General features: G+C 28.6%; 1 protein-coding gene across 2 annotated transcripts in view; it reads right to left on the bottom strand.

The window, feature by feature from the left end:
* Nup205 (nuclear pore complex protein Nup205) overlaps positions 1–20,252 on the bottom strand; it is a 121,827-nt gene that overhangs the window by 5,443 nt on the left and 96,132 nt on the right. Inside the window, exons 30-33 of one of the 2 annotated variants that reach the window (XM_075373852.1) lie at positions 19,062–19,270; positions 14,559–14,679; positions 12,895–13,049; positions 6,031–6,250 (exon numbers count right to left, since the gene is read on the bottom strand). In XM_075373852.1, coding sequence (XP_075229967.1) covers positions 6,031–6,250; positions 12,895–13,049; positions 14,559–14,679; positions 19,062–19,270 — 705 coding nt within the window. The remainder of the gene's footprint in view (positions 1–6,030; positions 6,251–12,894; positions 13,050–14,558; positions 14,680–19,061; positions 19,271–20,252) is intronic. The other variant, XM_075373853.1, reaches the window with a different exon arrangement.

Here is a 20,252-nt window from a genome sequence, read left to right as displayed (position 1 = left end):
CCATGTTTAATAAAATTAATCATATATAATCAGCAATTTAATGATGAAGAAGATAAATTAATTGAAGAAATGAACTCTATAGATAATACATTAAATTTACTTTTAGTCGAGAAAATAACAGTAGTATCATTTTTTTGAATATGAAAATTAATAAAACTTATAATAATAATTTTGATATTGATAAATATAGGAAAGCTTACGAATAAACAAGATACTATAATTCCTTATAAATTGTGTCATCCTTGGAATCATAAAATGGCAACTTTTAACTCCTTAATTTATAGAGCAATAAAATATTTAAAACATAATATAAAATTAAACAATTAAATAACATTAAATATATACCATAACTAATAGATACAATAAAAACCTAATAAATAAACTACACACTAAAATAAAATATATATAAAAGATAAATTAGGGCTAAAAAATAATACTAATGGAAATGAATATGTTAAAATAGAATATAATATAAATTACTGAAAATTCAATAAAATCTTTACATTATTCGAATTAAAGGCAGCATACAATAATGAACAACAAAATAATAAATTATATAAATAATAGAAATCCTTCCAAAGCAATAAAACATAATAGTAAATTTAATTTAGATAACAAGGAGTGTACAGTCTAAAATGCGCAAACTGCGATTTGGAATACATTGGTATGGCTAATCGATCTTTTTCAATTAGAATTAAAGAAATTTTCTACTCTATAAATAAAGGAAACAAAGAACATTCTAATTTTGCCAAACATATTCTGGAATACAATCATAATTATAACCAAATAACTTTATTAATATTCTGGAATACTCTAAAAACGAATATTTTAGAAAAATTCTACATCTACTCAAATAAAAACAAACTGATGAACAAACACAATTGAATTCTGAAAACTATATTTTATTCAAACAAATTTTAAACAATAATTATTGATTCTCATGTTGGCCAAACTGCTTTTATGAAGAGGGGGGATATGTCTACCAAATTGGTAAATCACAGTCTTGTAGGCTCCCGCTCCCCCCTCCCAAGGATCAGCATCAAGCTCAGCAATGAACTTCTCCCATGCATTTATCTTAGCTTCTCTGATAGCATCGGTTAATGCCTTTCTTGCACGACGGTATTCTTCTCTCTTTACCTCATCCACATAACCAGATCTATGCATGTCCTGCTGTATTCTTCTCCTCAATGTGAGTATTGATGCTCTTATTTCTGCAATTGCCAGGGACCACCAGTATATCCGGCACGTCTACCTGGCCCATCCTGCTGTCCTGTACGTCTGCAGGCATTTTGCAAGTATTCAGAAAGATGTTCTAGGGTTATTTGCGTATTTCCGTTGAACATTTGCAAAACCTCATCAGCCACATTTCTGGCTTCGTTGTCCACGGGGTTCTGGTATATCTGGGCCGTGTGCAAGCCACACAAAATGTAATGGCGTTGCGGTCAGTAGCAAGTTCCTGGTGTCACATGCGCCAGTCAGTAATGGTTGGAATTATACTTTCTGTTGCCATTGTTATATCAACGATCGAGCCTTGACCCCGTCCGATGTATGTGGGGACACAGCCCCTGTTGCATACCACGAGCCCTACTGCTGCAAACATACTGGCCATGGCGTATCCACGAGCCCTACTGCTACAAACATACTGGCCATGGCATATCCACGTCTTGTCGAGATCCTACCACCCAGCTCACAACATTCAGAATTCAGATCGCCCATTAATACAATAGGTTTTCGACATCCTCCTATAAATTCAGAAAATATTGTCATCCCCGAGTCAGTCAACTCCACAGCAACAAATTCGTATGTCTAGAGACACCTGTCTGTGCATATTGACCTGATATGTTACGAAAAGCAACGTCTGCATTCCTATCAGCCTCCCAAATGTAGGCAGCCTCCTCTTGTCAGGTTTCAAAACCGTTAGAAAGTCAATGTTTTCCTCAATTGCTGTTCTCCAAATCAAGTCAAGCACTAAGGCGCAACGGTTTGCATTGACTTGCATCAGTTTCATCAGTCAGTCTTCTTGCAGGCCCCACTGTCAGTCCGATGGCCAGCCTTATTACATTACAGGCACTTTGAATGCTCTGTACAGTCTCTTTTCTTATGGTCTTGTCCACAGCAGTTATACCATCGATCAGACCCGTTACATTGAGAGAAAGAGTGACCCATCTCCCCAGTACCTAAAGTAGTGAGTATTGGATCTTATCTGGACTCTACAATGTACACATCCTATACAAATTCTCGCCTGTATAAGTTTCATTGCTGCTGTGTGTTGTGATAAGTGATGTGTTTTGCGTATTACCGTAAGCGGATCTTATGGAAGATATTTTAAATTCATCCTAATCGCCAATGCATTTCTTATTTTATTCTCAGTTGTGTCGCAGTCCAAGTCTCAGATGGATCACGATCCTGCGACTGCCTCTTGTTTTTAAATCGATCTGTAGTTCTGCAGCTCTGACTCTGAGCACGTTTTTTAAACCCTCTACATTCGTATGTCCCTTGACCTGAATGCATAATTGCTCATCAGCGACCCTTACGTAATGCTAGGACTTCTCCAGCCTCTTTTCTTGTTACAGATAGTTTTACAGTACAAAGAAGGTTAGCGTATGATCTTCCCACGGATCTTACTATTAGCATGCTATTGGCAGAAGCTGCTGGCGTTGTCAACCTGACACTCTGAACAGGTCTACTTTGAGCTTTTGCCGTTGTTTGCAGCAACACCATTTTTATTTTACCAAGTCTACCTCTCAACGTATATATTAACATACATTTTATGGCCATACCGATTTTTCCTTCTGGTAAAACAAAAATCGGTGATGGGGAATCCTCCACCACCTTCCTGATCGCCCTAAGATGCCACACAGTGCATTTCCTTCTCCTTCCTCCAGGTCGTAGAAAATCTTATATTTTCCTTTAAAGGATTTATCAGCCTTCCTGCCCATCATGATAGCTTCTTCTTTAATAATATTCCTTTGTCTAATGTCCCGAGGGCTGTACACCTGCTCTTACCTAGCCACGCGAATGTTAAACAGTTCTGAATGTGCAGACATCTCCCTTGGCCAAACCTCCATTGTCCACCAGTTGCACATGTCCAGATAGGTCTGTTGGACATCATCTTTTCTCTTCCTATTTATACATTCAGTGGTCCATCTTCATTATTTTAATTTTGTTCTTGTTTATTTTCATGTGGTAGTTCTTGCATAGGACTTTATCCACGCTGTTCATTGTTCCTTCTAAATTTTTTTTACTCTTAGCTAGAATTACTATATCAGTATCGTAGCATCTTTATCTTTTTACCTTGTACTGTTACTCCAGATCTAAATTGTTCTTTAACATCATTAACTGCTAGTTCTATGTAAAGATTAAAAAGTAATGGAGATAGGGAACATCCTTGTTCATACATATAATATTCTTTTATAGACAAGATATATAAATGAAATAGCAATATTAACCCTAACCAAAAAATTACACAATCACTGTATACATATTAAAATTCGTATAACAATAATTTACTACAGAAATTGATAATGTACAATAAATTTTTAGATATAAATATATACATATGTAGTAAATATATACATGATGTAGTATATATATATATGTATAAATATATACAATGAAACTGTTACTGTAGTTTTAGAAAATTAACATATAATACTACCACATATTAAAAAATAGAATTAGGCAAAGAATTAAAATAATTTAAATTTATAGTAAACCAAAATAGACTTAATAATATTTTTATAAATTAAAAAGACTCTTGTGCAGTTCTGTGCAAGAAGATAAAGACTTTTCTTTTCTGATGCCCTCAATATTTCGCAGTCAGAAACGCACTGATTTTCAGAGTACAGCACACTACATATGTTCGATTAATAAGCAGCCCTACACAAACATCAAGTTTCAACTTGCTGCATAAGTGCGAATGAAAAATACATCACTACACAATCAATAACCTCAAATTAAGGTTATGTTTGCTGTCAACCTTCAATTAAGCATAACTCAGGAACAACTCAACCAATCTTCATAAAATTCAATCTGCATGTTGCCCATTAAAGTTGAGAGCACTAGCATTGTGGTAAGGGTGATGACTATATTGGGAAGGGGGTTTTAGTGCTATTATATGTGATTTTCAAAAAATTATTTTTAAACTAATCATTATAATGATGACATTTGGTGTATTATAATGATGACATTTGGTGTATTATTTATTAATTCATTTAAAATTATTTAGAATGTCAAATGAAACTTAAACCACCAAAACACAATAAAGAAAGTTAAACTTAACAAATTAATATCAAGAATCGATTTTCATGGGATCCCACATCTTCAGATGGTATCTAATTCTATAATTACACTAAAATCAATTGCTTTTTTACAAGTTAGAATTTAGAAATTTCCAAAATTGTTACCGTTTATAATATTGAATTTTGTTATCTAACAAAAGTGATATGTATCACTCATAAACAACTTGATTGATTATGAATTAGGTACCAGTTATTCAGTTCTGTTACTTGAAAGCAGACTGCAAATTTATTAAAATCATTATATGTTAATCCATGTGATATATTTAGGGGGCTTGTTTGTTTGCAACTCTTGTTTGTATTTTTTTAAAAGGATTTTTCACAGTTTTGTACAATTACAATGTTTTTATTTCTCCGCCAGATAAATCCACTGACTTTTTGGTCTACCATGAATTCAGCAGTTAAAAATAAAATAAAGATAAAAAACGGCACGGCTAAAACAAAGAAATTAAAAACAATTTGCAAAAATCTTTGGAAAAAGTACTGCTGAACTTCTCTGTAGTAAAGCTAAGCTTCACTGTAGCTCCATAAGACAATAGAGACTCTGTCGGTCCAATAACATACCTGAAGAAGGAAACTGAAAGCATATTTCCATGTAAAGAGGAACAGTTAAGTTTCAATATTCTTTGTTAGAAGTTGCAAGAGAGAAACCAGTAACAATGCTTGACAGTTGTAATTCATCACCTGTTAGGAGAATCGTACACACATTTTACCTGGGTGAGAAAAAATTACCAACTTTAAAGAAGTAACAAAATAAACTTAAACATGATCTAGGGAGGGAAATAAGTTTTAGGTCAACATGAAACATTCTAGGATTTTAGTAGGCGATTACAATCAATAATAAAAAAGTATTGGGCCAGAGAGAAGATATTAACATGAAAAGAATTTCTTACTTCAAAGCCATCAAATATCCAAGAGATGAATCAAAGTTACATTTTAGTTTCACAATCAACCAAAAAATCATGGGAAGATGGAAGCAATGAGGGAGCATATCCTCAAATTTCCAAACGTAAAAGAGTTATAATTTATGTGTATCATAGTTCAGGCAGGAAAACATTTTTCCTAATGCTTTACTAACATTGACTACATTTCCAAAAACAGGTGATTTCCATGAAAACGTGCATAAATGAAATTTCAAAAAATGGATTATAGAAAAACTTAAATAAATATAACAAAATTACATAATAATGCTTGACAACACAACATATCATATCGAAGTAAAAAGAAATTTAATTATGACAAGCCGTAAAGTGGAAATGCAGAAGTGGCTAATCTTAAAAATCAGTGTTTAAGACAAAGTGATTCTTAAAAATAACGTTTAAGGCAGAGTGACTCTGATTGATGACATAAGAAGTATTTTCAAGAAGACGGTCAATCTGTTTTTACTTTGCATTATGAAACTATAGGTTTTATAGAACATAGCTAATGTAGATAATTAAATATTAGTAGGACTCTGCCCCTTGTGAACAGTAGGCAACAATCAAGTTAATCAAAAGGACCAGTATCAATTTTTATAGGTAATGATGGTATTGCATTACCTGATAAATATTTTATTGTTGACGATAAATCAAGGATTTGAAAACCTTTTTATACAAACTGCTAAATAATATTAATTGTTATATTTCATTTATATTAAATCTATATTTATTTTGACATGTTCTAGGGAGTTTTTATTAACCATACGATAAAATAGAATACTATATTTATGAAAAAATTTAATAAAACAACTTACTTGGTTTAGCGGTTTTTTCAATCCCTAACGTTCTGTTAGGTATGGCACGCAACATATAATAATCCAAATGTGACCAGAGCAGATACAAACAGTGCTCTATTATAAATATATACAATTGTAATTCTTTCATTTTTTCAGCTATACGAGCTTGTAGCACTTGACCAGCTTGTTGTCTACATTCATCTAATGCACTGTAGTTACTTAATTCTTCAGGCAGAAACTAGAAAAATACGCATACATTAATAAAATATAACAAATATAGAGCATTATTAATGACTTTGTTTTTAAAATTAACCAAGCGTTAATTCAGTATTCAACAAAATTAGAAGTAAAATATTACACCAAAATAACAGCTAAATTATGAAAATCAGATCTAATAAATTATTCTGAGGCCCACTTCATGAGTGAAGCAGAGAACCCAAATGAAACATTTCATACCACAAATACAACCAAAAAATTTTTTAATTTTAAAATTCACTGAAAAATTTTAAACTCTATTTTGTCAAAACTATAGTAAATTAGACCTTTTAAATGCAAAATCGTCAACATAAATGTGTTTGTAATCTTTCAACAAAATATTTTTACAACAGCATAGCATATTCAAATGCAAATAAATCCTTTGTACTTCTTCCCTGATGAAGTCTATCTTAAGATACCCTAAATTGAATGATTTAAATTTAAGGTCTACCTTTTCTTTCAACTAACTAAAAAATCAGTGGTGGAAAGATCTGCTGATCTTGAAGCCCACTGATTGTATCCAGAAAATGATATAATATCACCACACACTTCACGTAAAACATGCATCATATTTCTAACTAAATTTACTCAATCTGATGAAACAAAATGTTTCTTAAATTCAAATATTGAAGTTGTGTTGCCAGAAATATTGTCAGTACTTTGAATAGACAATGTTTGTTTTATCTTCAAAAAAATATGGCCCTATTAATCTATGAAAAAGCATAGTAAAGTAAACAATAATTTTCACATTGCGTAAATATCTGAAAAAACAACAGATGACAGATGATTAATTACCTTACCTTGTTTACACATTGATGATTACAGTTATAACAGATGTACATTAATTTAATTTTTTTTTTTTAACTTGTATGTTTATTAATATGTGAAAGATAGTTGCAATATTACTGTTTAATAAAATATACTGTGAAATCAATAGCCTATCTATGTCTGTGTTACATATCAGGAATGATATTAAATAAAACCAAAACTGAAAAATATGAACAAATTTTTTTAGTTATGCATAAAAACTGTATTTATTTACTACCTTTAAATATAGCGGCCTTTAACTTCAACAAACTTTTCCAAGGGTTTCAGTATGAAAATAAATAAGTTTCAGTGTTAATTCAAATAAATACTTTATTACATTTTCAAGAAATTACTGCTGGTGACTCAGACCATGCAGTAACACCATTTTTCAATTTATCTTATTGTCAAACCTTTGTAACGTCATGTGGCTGGGGACTGTACTGCAACAACAAAATTGTAAGATAACATCCTTCATAGTTTGTTTTTTATAGCTCTTCTAAAATTTTTAATGTTTTACATTATGTATTGGCATTCACAGTAGTTTTGCATCACTAAATTCAACAAGCAAGACAACCAACCTTTCCCCCCCAAAAAAAAATTCACCAAAACTTCTTTACGAAACGTCTTTGATCTAAGAGATGATGAATGCCGCCATCGCATTGACTGCTTCTTTGTTTTGATATTTGAATAAGAAATCAATTTCTGGAAAAAATGTGATCAAACAATTCATCACTTTCATTTTCATATTGCAAAAATTCATGTACAGCAGCAAGATGTTTTTCCTTGCGCATGCATGTCATTCAGTTGTCATCTTTGGCAACCATCTCATCTGGCACACCATTTGTTACAGCCCAATTTTTCAATCAAAAACTTCACAAATCAAAGATTGTGAAACTTCAAAGATACTTGTGAAACAGTGAATCGCTGGTTTTCTCAAATTTTTTGTCAACTTTTTCAATCAAATCATCCATTATCACTGACAACTAGCTGCTACGTACACTTCAAATGAATATTCATTTGCCCGTCTCAAAATAAAAGAACCAACAAACTTTAGCATCACTCATAATATTTGACCTGTCAAGACCACAAATTTGCCTGTGAATTTCAGCTGCAACTTGTTTTTTGCCATCAAAAATCAAATTACACATAATACTTCACACTTGGCGTGATCACAGATTGTAGCGCTCATTATAAATGGATGAATATAAACAAAATGACTAAACTGTTGTAGCTAACAATTTAGGTTGCCGACTACTGACTGAGACAACTGAGCCACACATGCATCATCTGTTTACATTCCATATATATGTGGCAAATTCAAAATGGACCTTACTTAAAAAAAAATATGCCCTGTATAAATCAAATATTTCTAATACAAATTTACTGTTTTCATTTTAATGTGCTGTATGTATTAGTTTCATTATAAAAGTGCTAAAATTTTAATATTGTGTACAAAAAAAAAATGTTAAATTATAAAGTACAACAAAAAATGTGTGGTGAATTTACTAGGTAAATTTGTGCCAACAAGTATATACATTTTTGGTTATGTATTTTATCTTTGCTTACGATAAACGTTTCATTTTATACAATCAAACACAAATATTTTCGTATATTTAAAAAAATGTTTATACCGTTTTAAAAATACAATTATAATACAAAATTAAAAGTATCCCAAAATAGGCAAAAATAATGATAATAAAATATTATTAGATTCTAACAATTTGAAAAATATTACATTTCAAAATTTAAATTAAAAAGATAAAGATGAACTATCAAATAGCATGTAAACAAGTCAATTTAAATAAATACAAATAATATATCAAGAAAATTCAAACTTAATTTGGAATACTGATTTTACAATTTAGGCCTTCAGTTTAAAAAAATTTACATCCTTAGCTCATGATGAGATAGAAATGATTGCATTAATAATAAATGCAAATTATAATAAAAAGTCAAGGCTGGAAATGATCTATGGATCATAAGATGTCTTTACTATTGATGCAAATATTCTTATATAACAAAATATTACACCATCAAATTAGAGAATGAAATTATCAAATCTTATTATAATCAAGTGCATTCAGGAAGCTCATGAATTATTATTTTACTGTCGGTAAACAAAACCAACAGATACTTGAAAGATATAAAAGGATAATAACTTTCTGAAAATTCATCAACATACTGACCACTGTGCCAATTTAAAAAAAAAACCAACTTACCCACCAAAGTAAGAAAAACTTACAACTAATATCAATAGTCAACTTTTGCAGGATCAGGAAGTACATAATTCTACAATTACATAGACAAATAACAAAAATAAAAAAACCTGATGTGAACACCACATGACTTCCTTGTAAGGCTATTAAATTACATGCACACATTTTTTGCTACACTTCATTTAAACATATTTCATTTGAAAGTGAGATACGATCCTCCAATTCTTTAATAAAGTGGACAGTTATACAATTGCTAAAATATTAGTTTTTATTAAAATCAAATATTTATACATTATTAATTCAACAATCTTACATGAAATATTAGTATAGAGTAAAAGTCCCTTTATTACTCGTATTACTAGATCAGTATTATTCGTATGTTCGTGAGTTGGTGATTAACAAAAGTTTCAGATTTCTGGTGTGTTGCATAAATAAAAGTTAATAATAATTAAGCTATTCCATTTAGTGAACTCCTGAATACTGGTTACAAATGTTAATTTCGACCTTAGGGTGTAAAATATTCAGGTTTTATTATTGGATTATTTGGTGAATAATCAAAAATGAAAAAGAAACAATCATACAGGAAAAAGAAAGATAACATGAAGAAATATATCTCAAAAAACGATAAGATGAATATGGAGGAAGAAAATGTTAAGAAGAACAGTGGTAGAATAAAAAAAATTAAGAGAAGATTATAAAAATATAAAGAGGAAGAAAATGCTAAAACTAAAGAAAGATTAAAAAGATTAAGAGATGATAAATATAAAGAGAAGAAAATGTTAAAACCAAAGAAAGAATAAAAAGATTAAAAGATGATAAATATAAAGAGAAAGAAAACATTAAGACCAAGGAAAAAATAAAAGATTAAGAAAGGATGATGAATATAAAAAGAGAGATGATAATTTGAAAACTAGAGAATGTGTACGCAAATTAATATCAGAAGAATTATATCAACCCAAAAAGCGATTAAATGATTGGCAACAAAAAACAAATAAACGAAATGATGACCAACTCAGAATTAGGGAGGATATTGTCTGACAATATCACAGGAATAATGAACTAAAAGGTAATATTTTTTTACAATTTATTAAAGATCGGGCATGTATGCCTCAGTGTATATGTTGTTCTTGTGAGGGTCTATTTTTCAGTCACTCTGTAGTTAACTTTAATGTCGATAAAATTAAACAGAAATTAAACTAGAAAATCAAAAAATAATGATTCTAAATTATAATTTTCAATTAATATTAAATAATCAGATGTTACACCAAATATACTACATATAAACATTCGTAATAATGCCTATTAAATTGCACATACATAATTCTTAAAAGTACATAAAATTTTATTTAACTAATAACTTCTAATTTTTTTCATTTTTTTTTTAACGTTATTATTGAATTATTATTTATTTACAATCACAGGTTAATGATAATTAATAAATCAATATATTTAAATTTAAAAAAAAAAGTTAAAAAAAGGGAGATGAAGTCTGATTCGAATCGATGTGCCTTCCCTTGTAAGATCCAAATATTTCATTAATTAAATTTTTATTTGGCTATAACTTTGGAACCAATGAAAATAAGTACCACTTATATCATTGAAAACCTCTCAATGAGGGTTTCTGGGCTTTTTTGGACACTTTTGGTTCAGTCAATTGCAATCAAAAAGGGAGGTACACAACTAAATGTTACAACAGTCCTAAATCCAAAATTTCAACATTCTACAGCTAATTGTTTTCGAGTTATGCGAGATAACAATGTAGCTATACATATATAGGTATGTATGTGTATACATACATTATGTACAGACATCACACTGAAACTAGTCAAAATGGATTCAGGGATGGTCAAAATGGATATTTCTGTTGAAATCTGAAAACCAAAATTTTTCATAATCACAATATTTCCTTTACTTCATACAAGGAAGTAAAAATTTAATAAACATAAACCCTAACAACCACAAAATTTGTAACAACACAACTTCAATGCCATACTGGAATATGTAAATTTAAAATGTCACAACTACATTCATAAACATTGTTGCCAACTGCTACATTCCACTGTGTCTTTAATTAAAGCATTATCTTCAAAATTGATCTGTTGGTTAATCATTCCATACTTTTTCTTAAATTTCTAAATATAATATTTTTCATTTTTTAATTGTTACAAATTTTCAGCATTTCTAAATTATTCTTTTAATCAGTAATACTATGCCTACACTGCAACAAATGGTCGGCCATATTAGACAGACCTCTCTTTCTGTTTCTGTAAGCACTGTTATGTTCTATAAATCTTTTTTAAAACATCTGTTGGTTATTACTAATAAAAATTTTATTACATTCATTGCATTTAATTTTACATATTCCCCTCAAATACACTCCATCATTATTATTATTCTTTAATTATATTATAATATGGTTATTTGGTTTGTAAACATTTTTATATTTATTTTTATCATAAACATTAGTAACTTTTTCTATTATAATATTTGTATAATTGTATTCTATGAAAAACTATTATTAATATTTGTTATTATCTTGTTATATATGTAAAACTATATGGTACTTCATTCTCTGCTTTTTATATACCTTTTCTATAATTTCACTATCAAAACGATTAAATACTGCTATTTGTTTTATTACAACTATTTACTTCTTGAGTTTGCTTTCATTGTCTCTTATATAATGTAGAGCTCTAAAGATCAGGTTTTTATATGTAGCAATTATTTGTTACCAAGGATGATTAGAATTTACATGTACTGTAATGCTATTCAGTGTGGGTTTTCTGTAAACTGATGTTTCTATAACATTATTTATGTTTATTTCAATCTCACTAACCAAAAAATATATTTTCCTGCTCTTCAAATGTTCAATATTTATAACTGAATTATATTAGACCAAAATATCATCTATATACCTTATCCATAATAGGATAATAAAATAATAAACTTAATTAAAGTGTTATATTACATTCATTAAATGTTATATTGTACCTGCAGAAGCACTGATTAGTGGTGTTATCTGGTCATGAAGCAATGGAGCATGCCACTGTGGTAATAAGCTGCTTCTTTCCAGTAGCCAGAAGGCATAAACATTCCAGAAATAACCTCAGTGATAATTGTAATGACATAAATGTTTATAAAAATGGAAATTTCAATAGAAGCACCATTCTTTTTACAAATAACATTAAATAAATTAACAACTTTACCAATGCAACACATCATTCCATTATTTCTAAAACCAAATTATGAATCTGGGTTACTTTTTTTTAGTCTCCGGGAATCACCATCAGGTATTACTTCAGAGGATGAATGAGGATGATATGTAAGTGTGAAAATGAAGAGTATTTTTGTATAGTCTCAGGTCAACCGTTCTTGAGATGTGTGGTTAACTGAAACCCAATCACCAAAGAACACTGGTATCTACAATCTTCTCATTCAAATCTGAAAAAAAATACTGCCTTTACTAGGATTTGAACGTTGGAACTCTTGAAAAATTTGAGTCTCCTGTAAGTTTACAAACTCAAACTGCATTGTGAAAAAATAACCTGGCTTCTACAACAGAACACTCTATACCCGTAAAAATGAACTACCTTAATATACTCACTTCTTTGACGCTAACTGTATTCATATCAGCTACAGAATTCAAATGTTGAGTTAAGAAGTCAAGTGTATCTTTTTCACTATGATAATGTTTAACACACTGCACTAGTTGTTGAACAATTACACCTAAACTAGCTTCACCACTAAGACCAACATCTGCTTCAAACAGAACAAATAAAATTATTAAGCAAAACAATATCAAATAAATAATCAACTTATAAACTACTAGCAATATTATTTAAAAAACTAAACTATTTTTTAAAAAGAAATGACAGTACGTAAAAATTATTTATGCACTACTGACAATCTTTATAGCAACAAAGCAAACCAAATTTATTAAGTGTTTTAATACCTCATATCCAATATCAACTTCTGTGACATTAAAAGCAACTAAAACTGTAATACATTTTTGAAAAAGTTACATTTAATAAATTGGTTTCATGTTTTTAAAAAGAGAAACTTTTTAGATTATTTCTAACAATGAAAGAAAGTGTATATTTTACAAGATATTAAAATAATAGATTTTAGTGAAAATCTTTAAGATTTGACTTTAAATATTTGAAATTTAACTGAAAATCTTTCTAGATTTTACTGAAAAACAGTTAAAGAAAATCGCTTAAAATGGTTTAAATTGTGAAAAAATGCAAGAAAATGATAAAAACATGAAAATACAATATAAACTATTAAAAGTACTTTAAGAATAGAGGTAAGTTATGAATACTTTTCAAACTAGTATAAGAACAGAAATTTTTCATCAAATAAGAAATTGACAGACATTTATAACATAAACAGTCATGTGCTATATAACAGCAATAACAGCACAGTCCAACGTTTTCATATCATTTGCATTAATTTCAGAAACACAGAGAACACAAGAGAAGCCTATAAAGTGACACAGGGCCTATGGAACTGAAAAAAAAAATGAGCCAGACTAGATGATTTGTATGGCCCCTTGCGCTTTAAAAGGGGACAGAACATCACTAGAGGATGAAGTGAATTCAGAACTATTCTCGACATATAAAACTCAAAATGTGCAGCCTTTTACATAATAAATTCATCTCTAAGGGTCAGAAACTCAATGTCAGTTCTACTGTTACTTTCTGAGGGGCTAGAGGAAGGTATTCAATGCAGTGGAGAAGTGTTAGGTACACAAGCAAACAAATTTGAAATTTGGTAGCTGAATTTAAATAAGGTGTGGTTTCTTTTAGTGCCTAGTCTATGAACTTTTTTATTGCACCTTGGTATTTCTAGAAAACCAATCCAACACACATATAAATTTCTTTGCATTTTGAGAAAAAAATTCCTTTGCATTTTCTCAAGGTTGATTTCAAATGTACTCTTTTTCAGTTATAATTTTTCACAGCAGTATAATAAGAATACTTTCAACAATACTTTCATTTCCTTTGAACTAAGAAAATAAAAATTTATACTTAGTATTTTTATCTAATTATTGGAAAAGTCTCAACAATAATAATTTTCTTTATCATAAAAAAAGAGTTAGAAAACAGGCATATATGAAACATATTTACCAAAATAGTACATTTTTTAAAAATTAACTGCGCTTAACCTTTTATTATGTTTATTCTTTTATATAAGCAAACAAAATAAAATAGTTGAGAAACAGCCAATCATTTAAAATTGAAATAAACTCGCATTTATATAATTTACCTTTTCTTTCAGCTAACAAAGGATCAAGCAGAGTAGGATGCAGTACCACAGATGTTACACGACGGTCCACTCCAGTACTGACCACCAAATTACGAGCATATAATACTAAATTTGCAGTAATCTAACAAACACAAAGGAAATTTTATCAATAAGATTATCAGAAATATATTCAATATTTAATTTTCTAACAGCACTACAGCAAAGAAAGTTTATGTTCCACCAGTCTATATATGAGTTTTATATCTGAATTATAATTTATTTATCTATATAAAATACAGCAGGCTGATTCCAGGTTCCTGATAAATGTGTACTCCTCTGAATACAATAATGAAAAAAATTATGAGTCTGGAAATGTTTTATTTTCAGATTACAGCCAGTCAAAATGTTCCCTCCTTTTGATCTCAAGGAAAAACAATTCAGTAGTATATTTATTCAGGACTAAATTTATGAATTTAGATGTAATTTTACACAGATCTAAAGACATTAGATCCAATGTTGTATATGAATACTTTTTCATAAATCGTGTAAAATATTGTAAAAAGAGTCAAAAACTACTTTTTCACATTTTATTAAAATAATTACAAAAGAAAAAAAAACTCAAAGCTACAAATCTTGAATACTGTTTTGAATTTTGAATAAATTCATTAAAAAAAAAGTTAACTGTAAATACTACAATAGTTATGTATTTTTAGTAACTTAGATGATCTGAACACAGGTGAAGTAAATGAAGTAAACAAAATGTTTACATTTAGTTATTTAGTTTTTTCATGGATTCACATGTTTTGCAAAGGTAAAACATGTGAATCCATGAAAAAAAACAAAGTAGAATAAAGGAATCTGTTAAGCAACTTGTGGATGTAATAAATTTAAATTGTGGAAGTAATAAATTTTTAAAAAATGAAAAATTGTTAAAATAAGCATTAGAATTCATAACACAGTTCTAGCAGTTGTTTCTCTGTTACAAGCGGTGTATATATATAAAATTTATCCTTTCAAGACCCGTATCATGTCTGTATTAATAATTCAAATATATATGATTCAACGAGATCCACCAAGTACAAAAAATAAAATAAAATGACACTCACCTTATTTTTTCATATAATTCCTACAAAAGTACTTTCGTAGTAACCCACATTTTCAGTTATAGATATTGTTTTATAAAATTATTTTGTATAAAATTACATATTAAACTAAAAAATAAAATTAAAATTAAATGTAAAATATTAAAATTAGAATTACATATAAAAAATATATCATGTCAGCTTAAAATAAAAATAAAAACATACTACATGTATATATGGCCAGCCAATACTGTTCTATTAAATAAAATATTATGTAATATCTGTAAAAGTGCTGCTGTCTACTGCAGTTTTTGTAAGTGTGTACTCCTCCAATTCTGTTTGTAAGATGATCTAGTTGAATACCTGTCAATATTTATATATACAATACTTTTCCAAAATATTAATAGGTTTTTATTATTATTATTATTAATATTTATATCTCCTTTTTTAATTTCCAATACTTTTAAATTGGTATTAATATCTGAAATAATGTTTATTATTAATGAGGTGAACAGCAACATTAGAGAAACCCAATTTTTTATTTTTGTAATGCCTAAAATGTTCATAGAATTTGGTGGCTTTAAAAGATCTATTGGGTTTACCTATACAAATGTCCTCACAATCATTATACTTTATCTTATAAACCCCACACAAATTGTATAAATTACATGAATCAGTATTATTATTATTGCTTTTTAAATATTTTATTATGTGGTTGTTAGTTTTATATGAAGGCTTAAATTTATTACTGTCATAAAATTTAGTTAATTTTCAACAATGCTATCGGAGTATGAATATTTTAATAAACATTTTCAACCTTCTGTGTGTTATTTATTGGTATTAAAGTTATTGTACTATTAAGTTTTGACATTTGTTTTTTATATATATTATCAATTAACAAATCATCCCTACATCCATTTTGAATTGCAATATGTTTTATAGTATTTATTTCTGTGTTTAATTTATTTTTATTATTTTGAGTATAATGGATCACTCTATTAATCATATTTGTATATGTGTTAATTCTGTGAGACCAAGGATTAGACTTTCTATGAATTGTACTTTTATTGGCTGTGGGTTTCCTGTATACTGAAGTAACAATTTGATTTTTTTTATTAATTTCAATAGTAATATCTAGAAAATTTATTGTTCTATTTATATCTATTTCAAAAGTAAATTTTAAACTGTTACAATATGAATTAAGCTTAATTAAAATTATGAGGTGTTCATTTTATATATAACCAGATTATAAACAACATCATCAACATAATGAATACATAATAAAGCATTACATGTACGTATAAATGCCATAAACTACTTTATTATCAAAATCTTGTAAGTAAATTTCACACATGATAGCTGACAAAAGAATCCCATAAGCAAGGTATTTTCCTGTGTATAATACCTATCATTAAATTTAAAGTAATTTTGTTGGCATATAACAGTGATGATGTCAATAAATTTAGGATCGTCATGATTATTTAGTACTTTATTCTTTATCTTATGAATTGTTTTATCAATAGGTATGCTAGGATACATGTTACTTATATCATAATTTACCATTCTAGTATTTTTTCCAACTGTTAAGTTTTTAAATTTATTTACAAATTCATATCTATTTTTTACATTATAATTTTAATATAAATTTGTTTTTATCCTAAGAATTTTATCAATTATTTTGGAAATAATATAAGATGGAACAGATGTAAAATCAATCAAAGGTCTCATTGGAATGCTGGGTTTAAAAAATTAAATACATTATCTTCTATTTTGCTTGAAGTTTGGAAAGTTATTTGTTTACAATTTTGTGCCTTTTGCTGTAATTCTAATTTCTACTTTTTCTGTTTTATCTCATTCATCGAAATGATATCATCGGGTGGAGTGGTACTATCTGCAATATCATCAAAATGTGTGAACAAGTCAAATGAAATTTCATTCAATGTTAAAGTTTTTAAAAATTACACTCCATTCTTCTTCTGAAATTGAGAAATATTTACAAATTCATCTTGATTTTATACATTATTAAACTGAATTTACTGCTATCTATGCGTCTTTGGAAATCATGTACAGTATGTAAATTTTTTATTGAAAATGTTTAAAAAAAGTTTTCATCACAGAAATAATATGTATAGCAAGTTCTCAGGATTTTTGAATAAAGGAGGTTATGTTCATTCCATTTAAAGAGGATTTTTCAAGGGGTCAAAGTAAATATTCAGTTTAGGGAGTTATGTAAATTAAGGTTTGACTGTACCCTTAATCAAGAGCATTGTAATTTGTTATAATGGTTTTTTTTTGGTCAATCAGATGAAGAGTAAATGTTCAATAAATTAATTGTATCTTAATATACAGTAACATTAGATAATAATTTTATAAATTATAACTTATTAATCGAAGGCTGATACCATGAGATTATCATACCCTATATAGCATTACAGCTTTGATGAACAGTTTTATTGGATAACAAGATGGAGCACATGCAACAAATTCAACAGTAAGAGAAGTTCTGTGCAAATTTTTTTGGGGAGGGTGGAAACTTTCCTATGGTTTGTGGCTCTATTTCAGCTCTTTCTTTATTTTAGTTTTACTTTGGGAATTTTTGAAAGATGTTTATTTACATAATCCACATACAATTTATTTTTGACTAAAATGAAAATAAAACATTCAAAACATTTTCATCATTATGGAAGCAATAATAAAAAATTATTAGCCAACACATGAAAAATGTATTCAAGCATATGTTGAGATTTATGTCGGATACTTTCAAATCTGTAGTTAGCAATTCAGAAAATAACTTTAAAACAGATCGATTCGTTTTTAATAATAATAAGTATACTATTTGGGTTACTGACTTTTAATCAACTGCATTACAATAATGTACTATAAAGACCTATTGGGTTACACCAATTTGATTTTCTTCACTAATTTTCTCTCTTTATCCTCAAGCAATCGTCCTTTCCCTATTATTGTAAGGATTAGCTACTTTATATCCTGTCTGCTTAATCATCTATCACTTCTTTAGTCACAGACTTTAGAACTCAAAACACCGGATTTTTAACAAAAAAAAAGTATAAGATGTAATCACTGCAAATTATATTTGTCATCTTGCAGTTAATTGCAAAAAAATTAACTCATTACAACCCATGACTTTTATGTTATAAAAAAAACCCAATTCTACAATTTTAAATAAATTTAAAATTTTTACATACTGAAAAGAAATGAACTTGAAATGGTGTGTTATAATTTGAACAAATTAAGATATACGAGTATTACCTCTCTATTAGGGACATTACTGCATATTTCTTCAACGTAGTTGGAAAAAATCAAACACTGTATTAGTGAAGATTTATGAACAAGTAACTGTTTTATTAATAAATACAATTTTCTCTTAGTAACTTAAAACAATTATGTTAAATAGAACAATATTTAAGTAGTAAAAAATTACCTGTAAAAAGCAATTGATGGCTTCACCTCTCTTTTGGGGTTTATTACGTTCAATATCAGCTGAATTAGCAACATCTTTCAATACAGAATCAGATATAACAAACTGGCCAAGCAAAGTAAGCATTAGTTTTTGTATCCTATGAAAATGTGAAGTAGATTCCAGCATTGCGGCAGCATCTTCACTTTCCTCAGCTACCTTCTTCCTCACACCTAATTATAATTTGATTTATAGATAAAAAAAAAGTTATAAATATTCACAAAAATCATTGATGTTTATACATACACAAAAATAAAAAATGATTTTATTAAATAATTTCAATTAAATCACTGATTTTGATAAAGTTTAAGATTTAAGACTGCAATAATTTAAAGGCATCAGTAAAAAACTTGCTATAAAAAAGCTGTAATATACTATTTTTCTTAATAGCTAATCATACAGAAGAATTTCATTTTTGCCTAGGTTATGACAACAATTTTGGCTAAAAAAAAAAAAAAAACAGGCTAAAGCAGGTATATAGAATACTACAAACTTACTAGGAAAAAAAGAAGTAAAACAATTCATTCTTCACTGAGCCATATATATTGTTCTATTGCTCCACATTAACAGGTGAAAAGCTTGATAAAATGCAACTGACATTTAGACCTGCAAACACTTCCACTATGTTCACCATGGAACACTGTAAGGTCTATAATAAACAGACTTATACATAGAGAAATAAATTCTGACTAATGCTTCTTTTACGTCAGATGCTTTATATGCATTACTTTCATAACAAAAACTCTTAACAGATCTGTAAAGCAGTAAATTAATGTACCCTTTCTATAGAAAACAATAATTATAGATACAAGGATAGAGTGAAAAGTTCTCGGCTGGATAAGAAAACAAAATTTATTGGGTACATTTTGATTTATTTTTCAACATGTCACCACTAAGATTTAAATACTTAGCCCAGCATTCCACAAGAGCACTTATGCCAGTTTAGTATGTCAATTTATCAAACTCCATAAAATAACCATCAACAGCTGCAATAACTTCATTATTGTTTGAAAATCTCTACTGACAAAGCCATTTTTTTAAGGTAAGGAAACAAGTGATAGTCACTGAGGGACAGATCAGGTAAATAAGGAGAGTGTTAGATCAATTAAAACTGTAATTCATTGATTTTTGTCACTGCAATGACTCAAGTGTGAG

Source organism: Lycorma delicatula, chromosome 8 (assembly GCF_047948215.1).
Source record: "Lycorma delicatula isolate Av1 chromosome 8, ASM4794821v1, whole genome shotgun sequence".
NCBI classification, from domain to species: Eukaryota; Metazoa; Arthropoda; class Insecta; order Hemiptera; family Fulgoridae; genus Lycorma; species Lycorma delicatula.
Note: the sequence above shows the minus strand (reverse complement) of the source record. Positions and strands in the feature narration are given on the sequence as shown.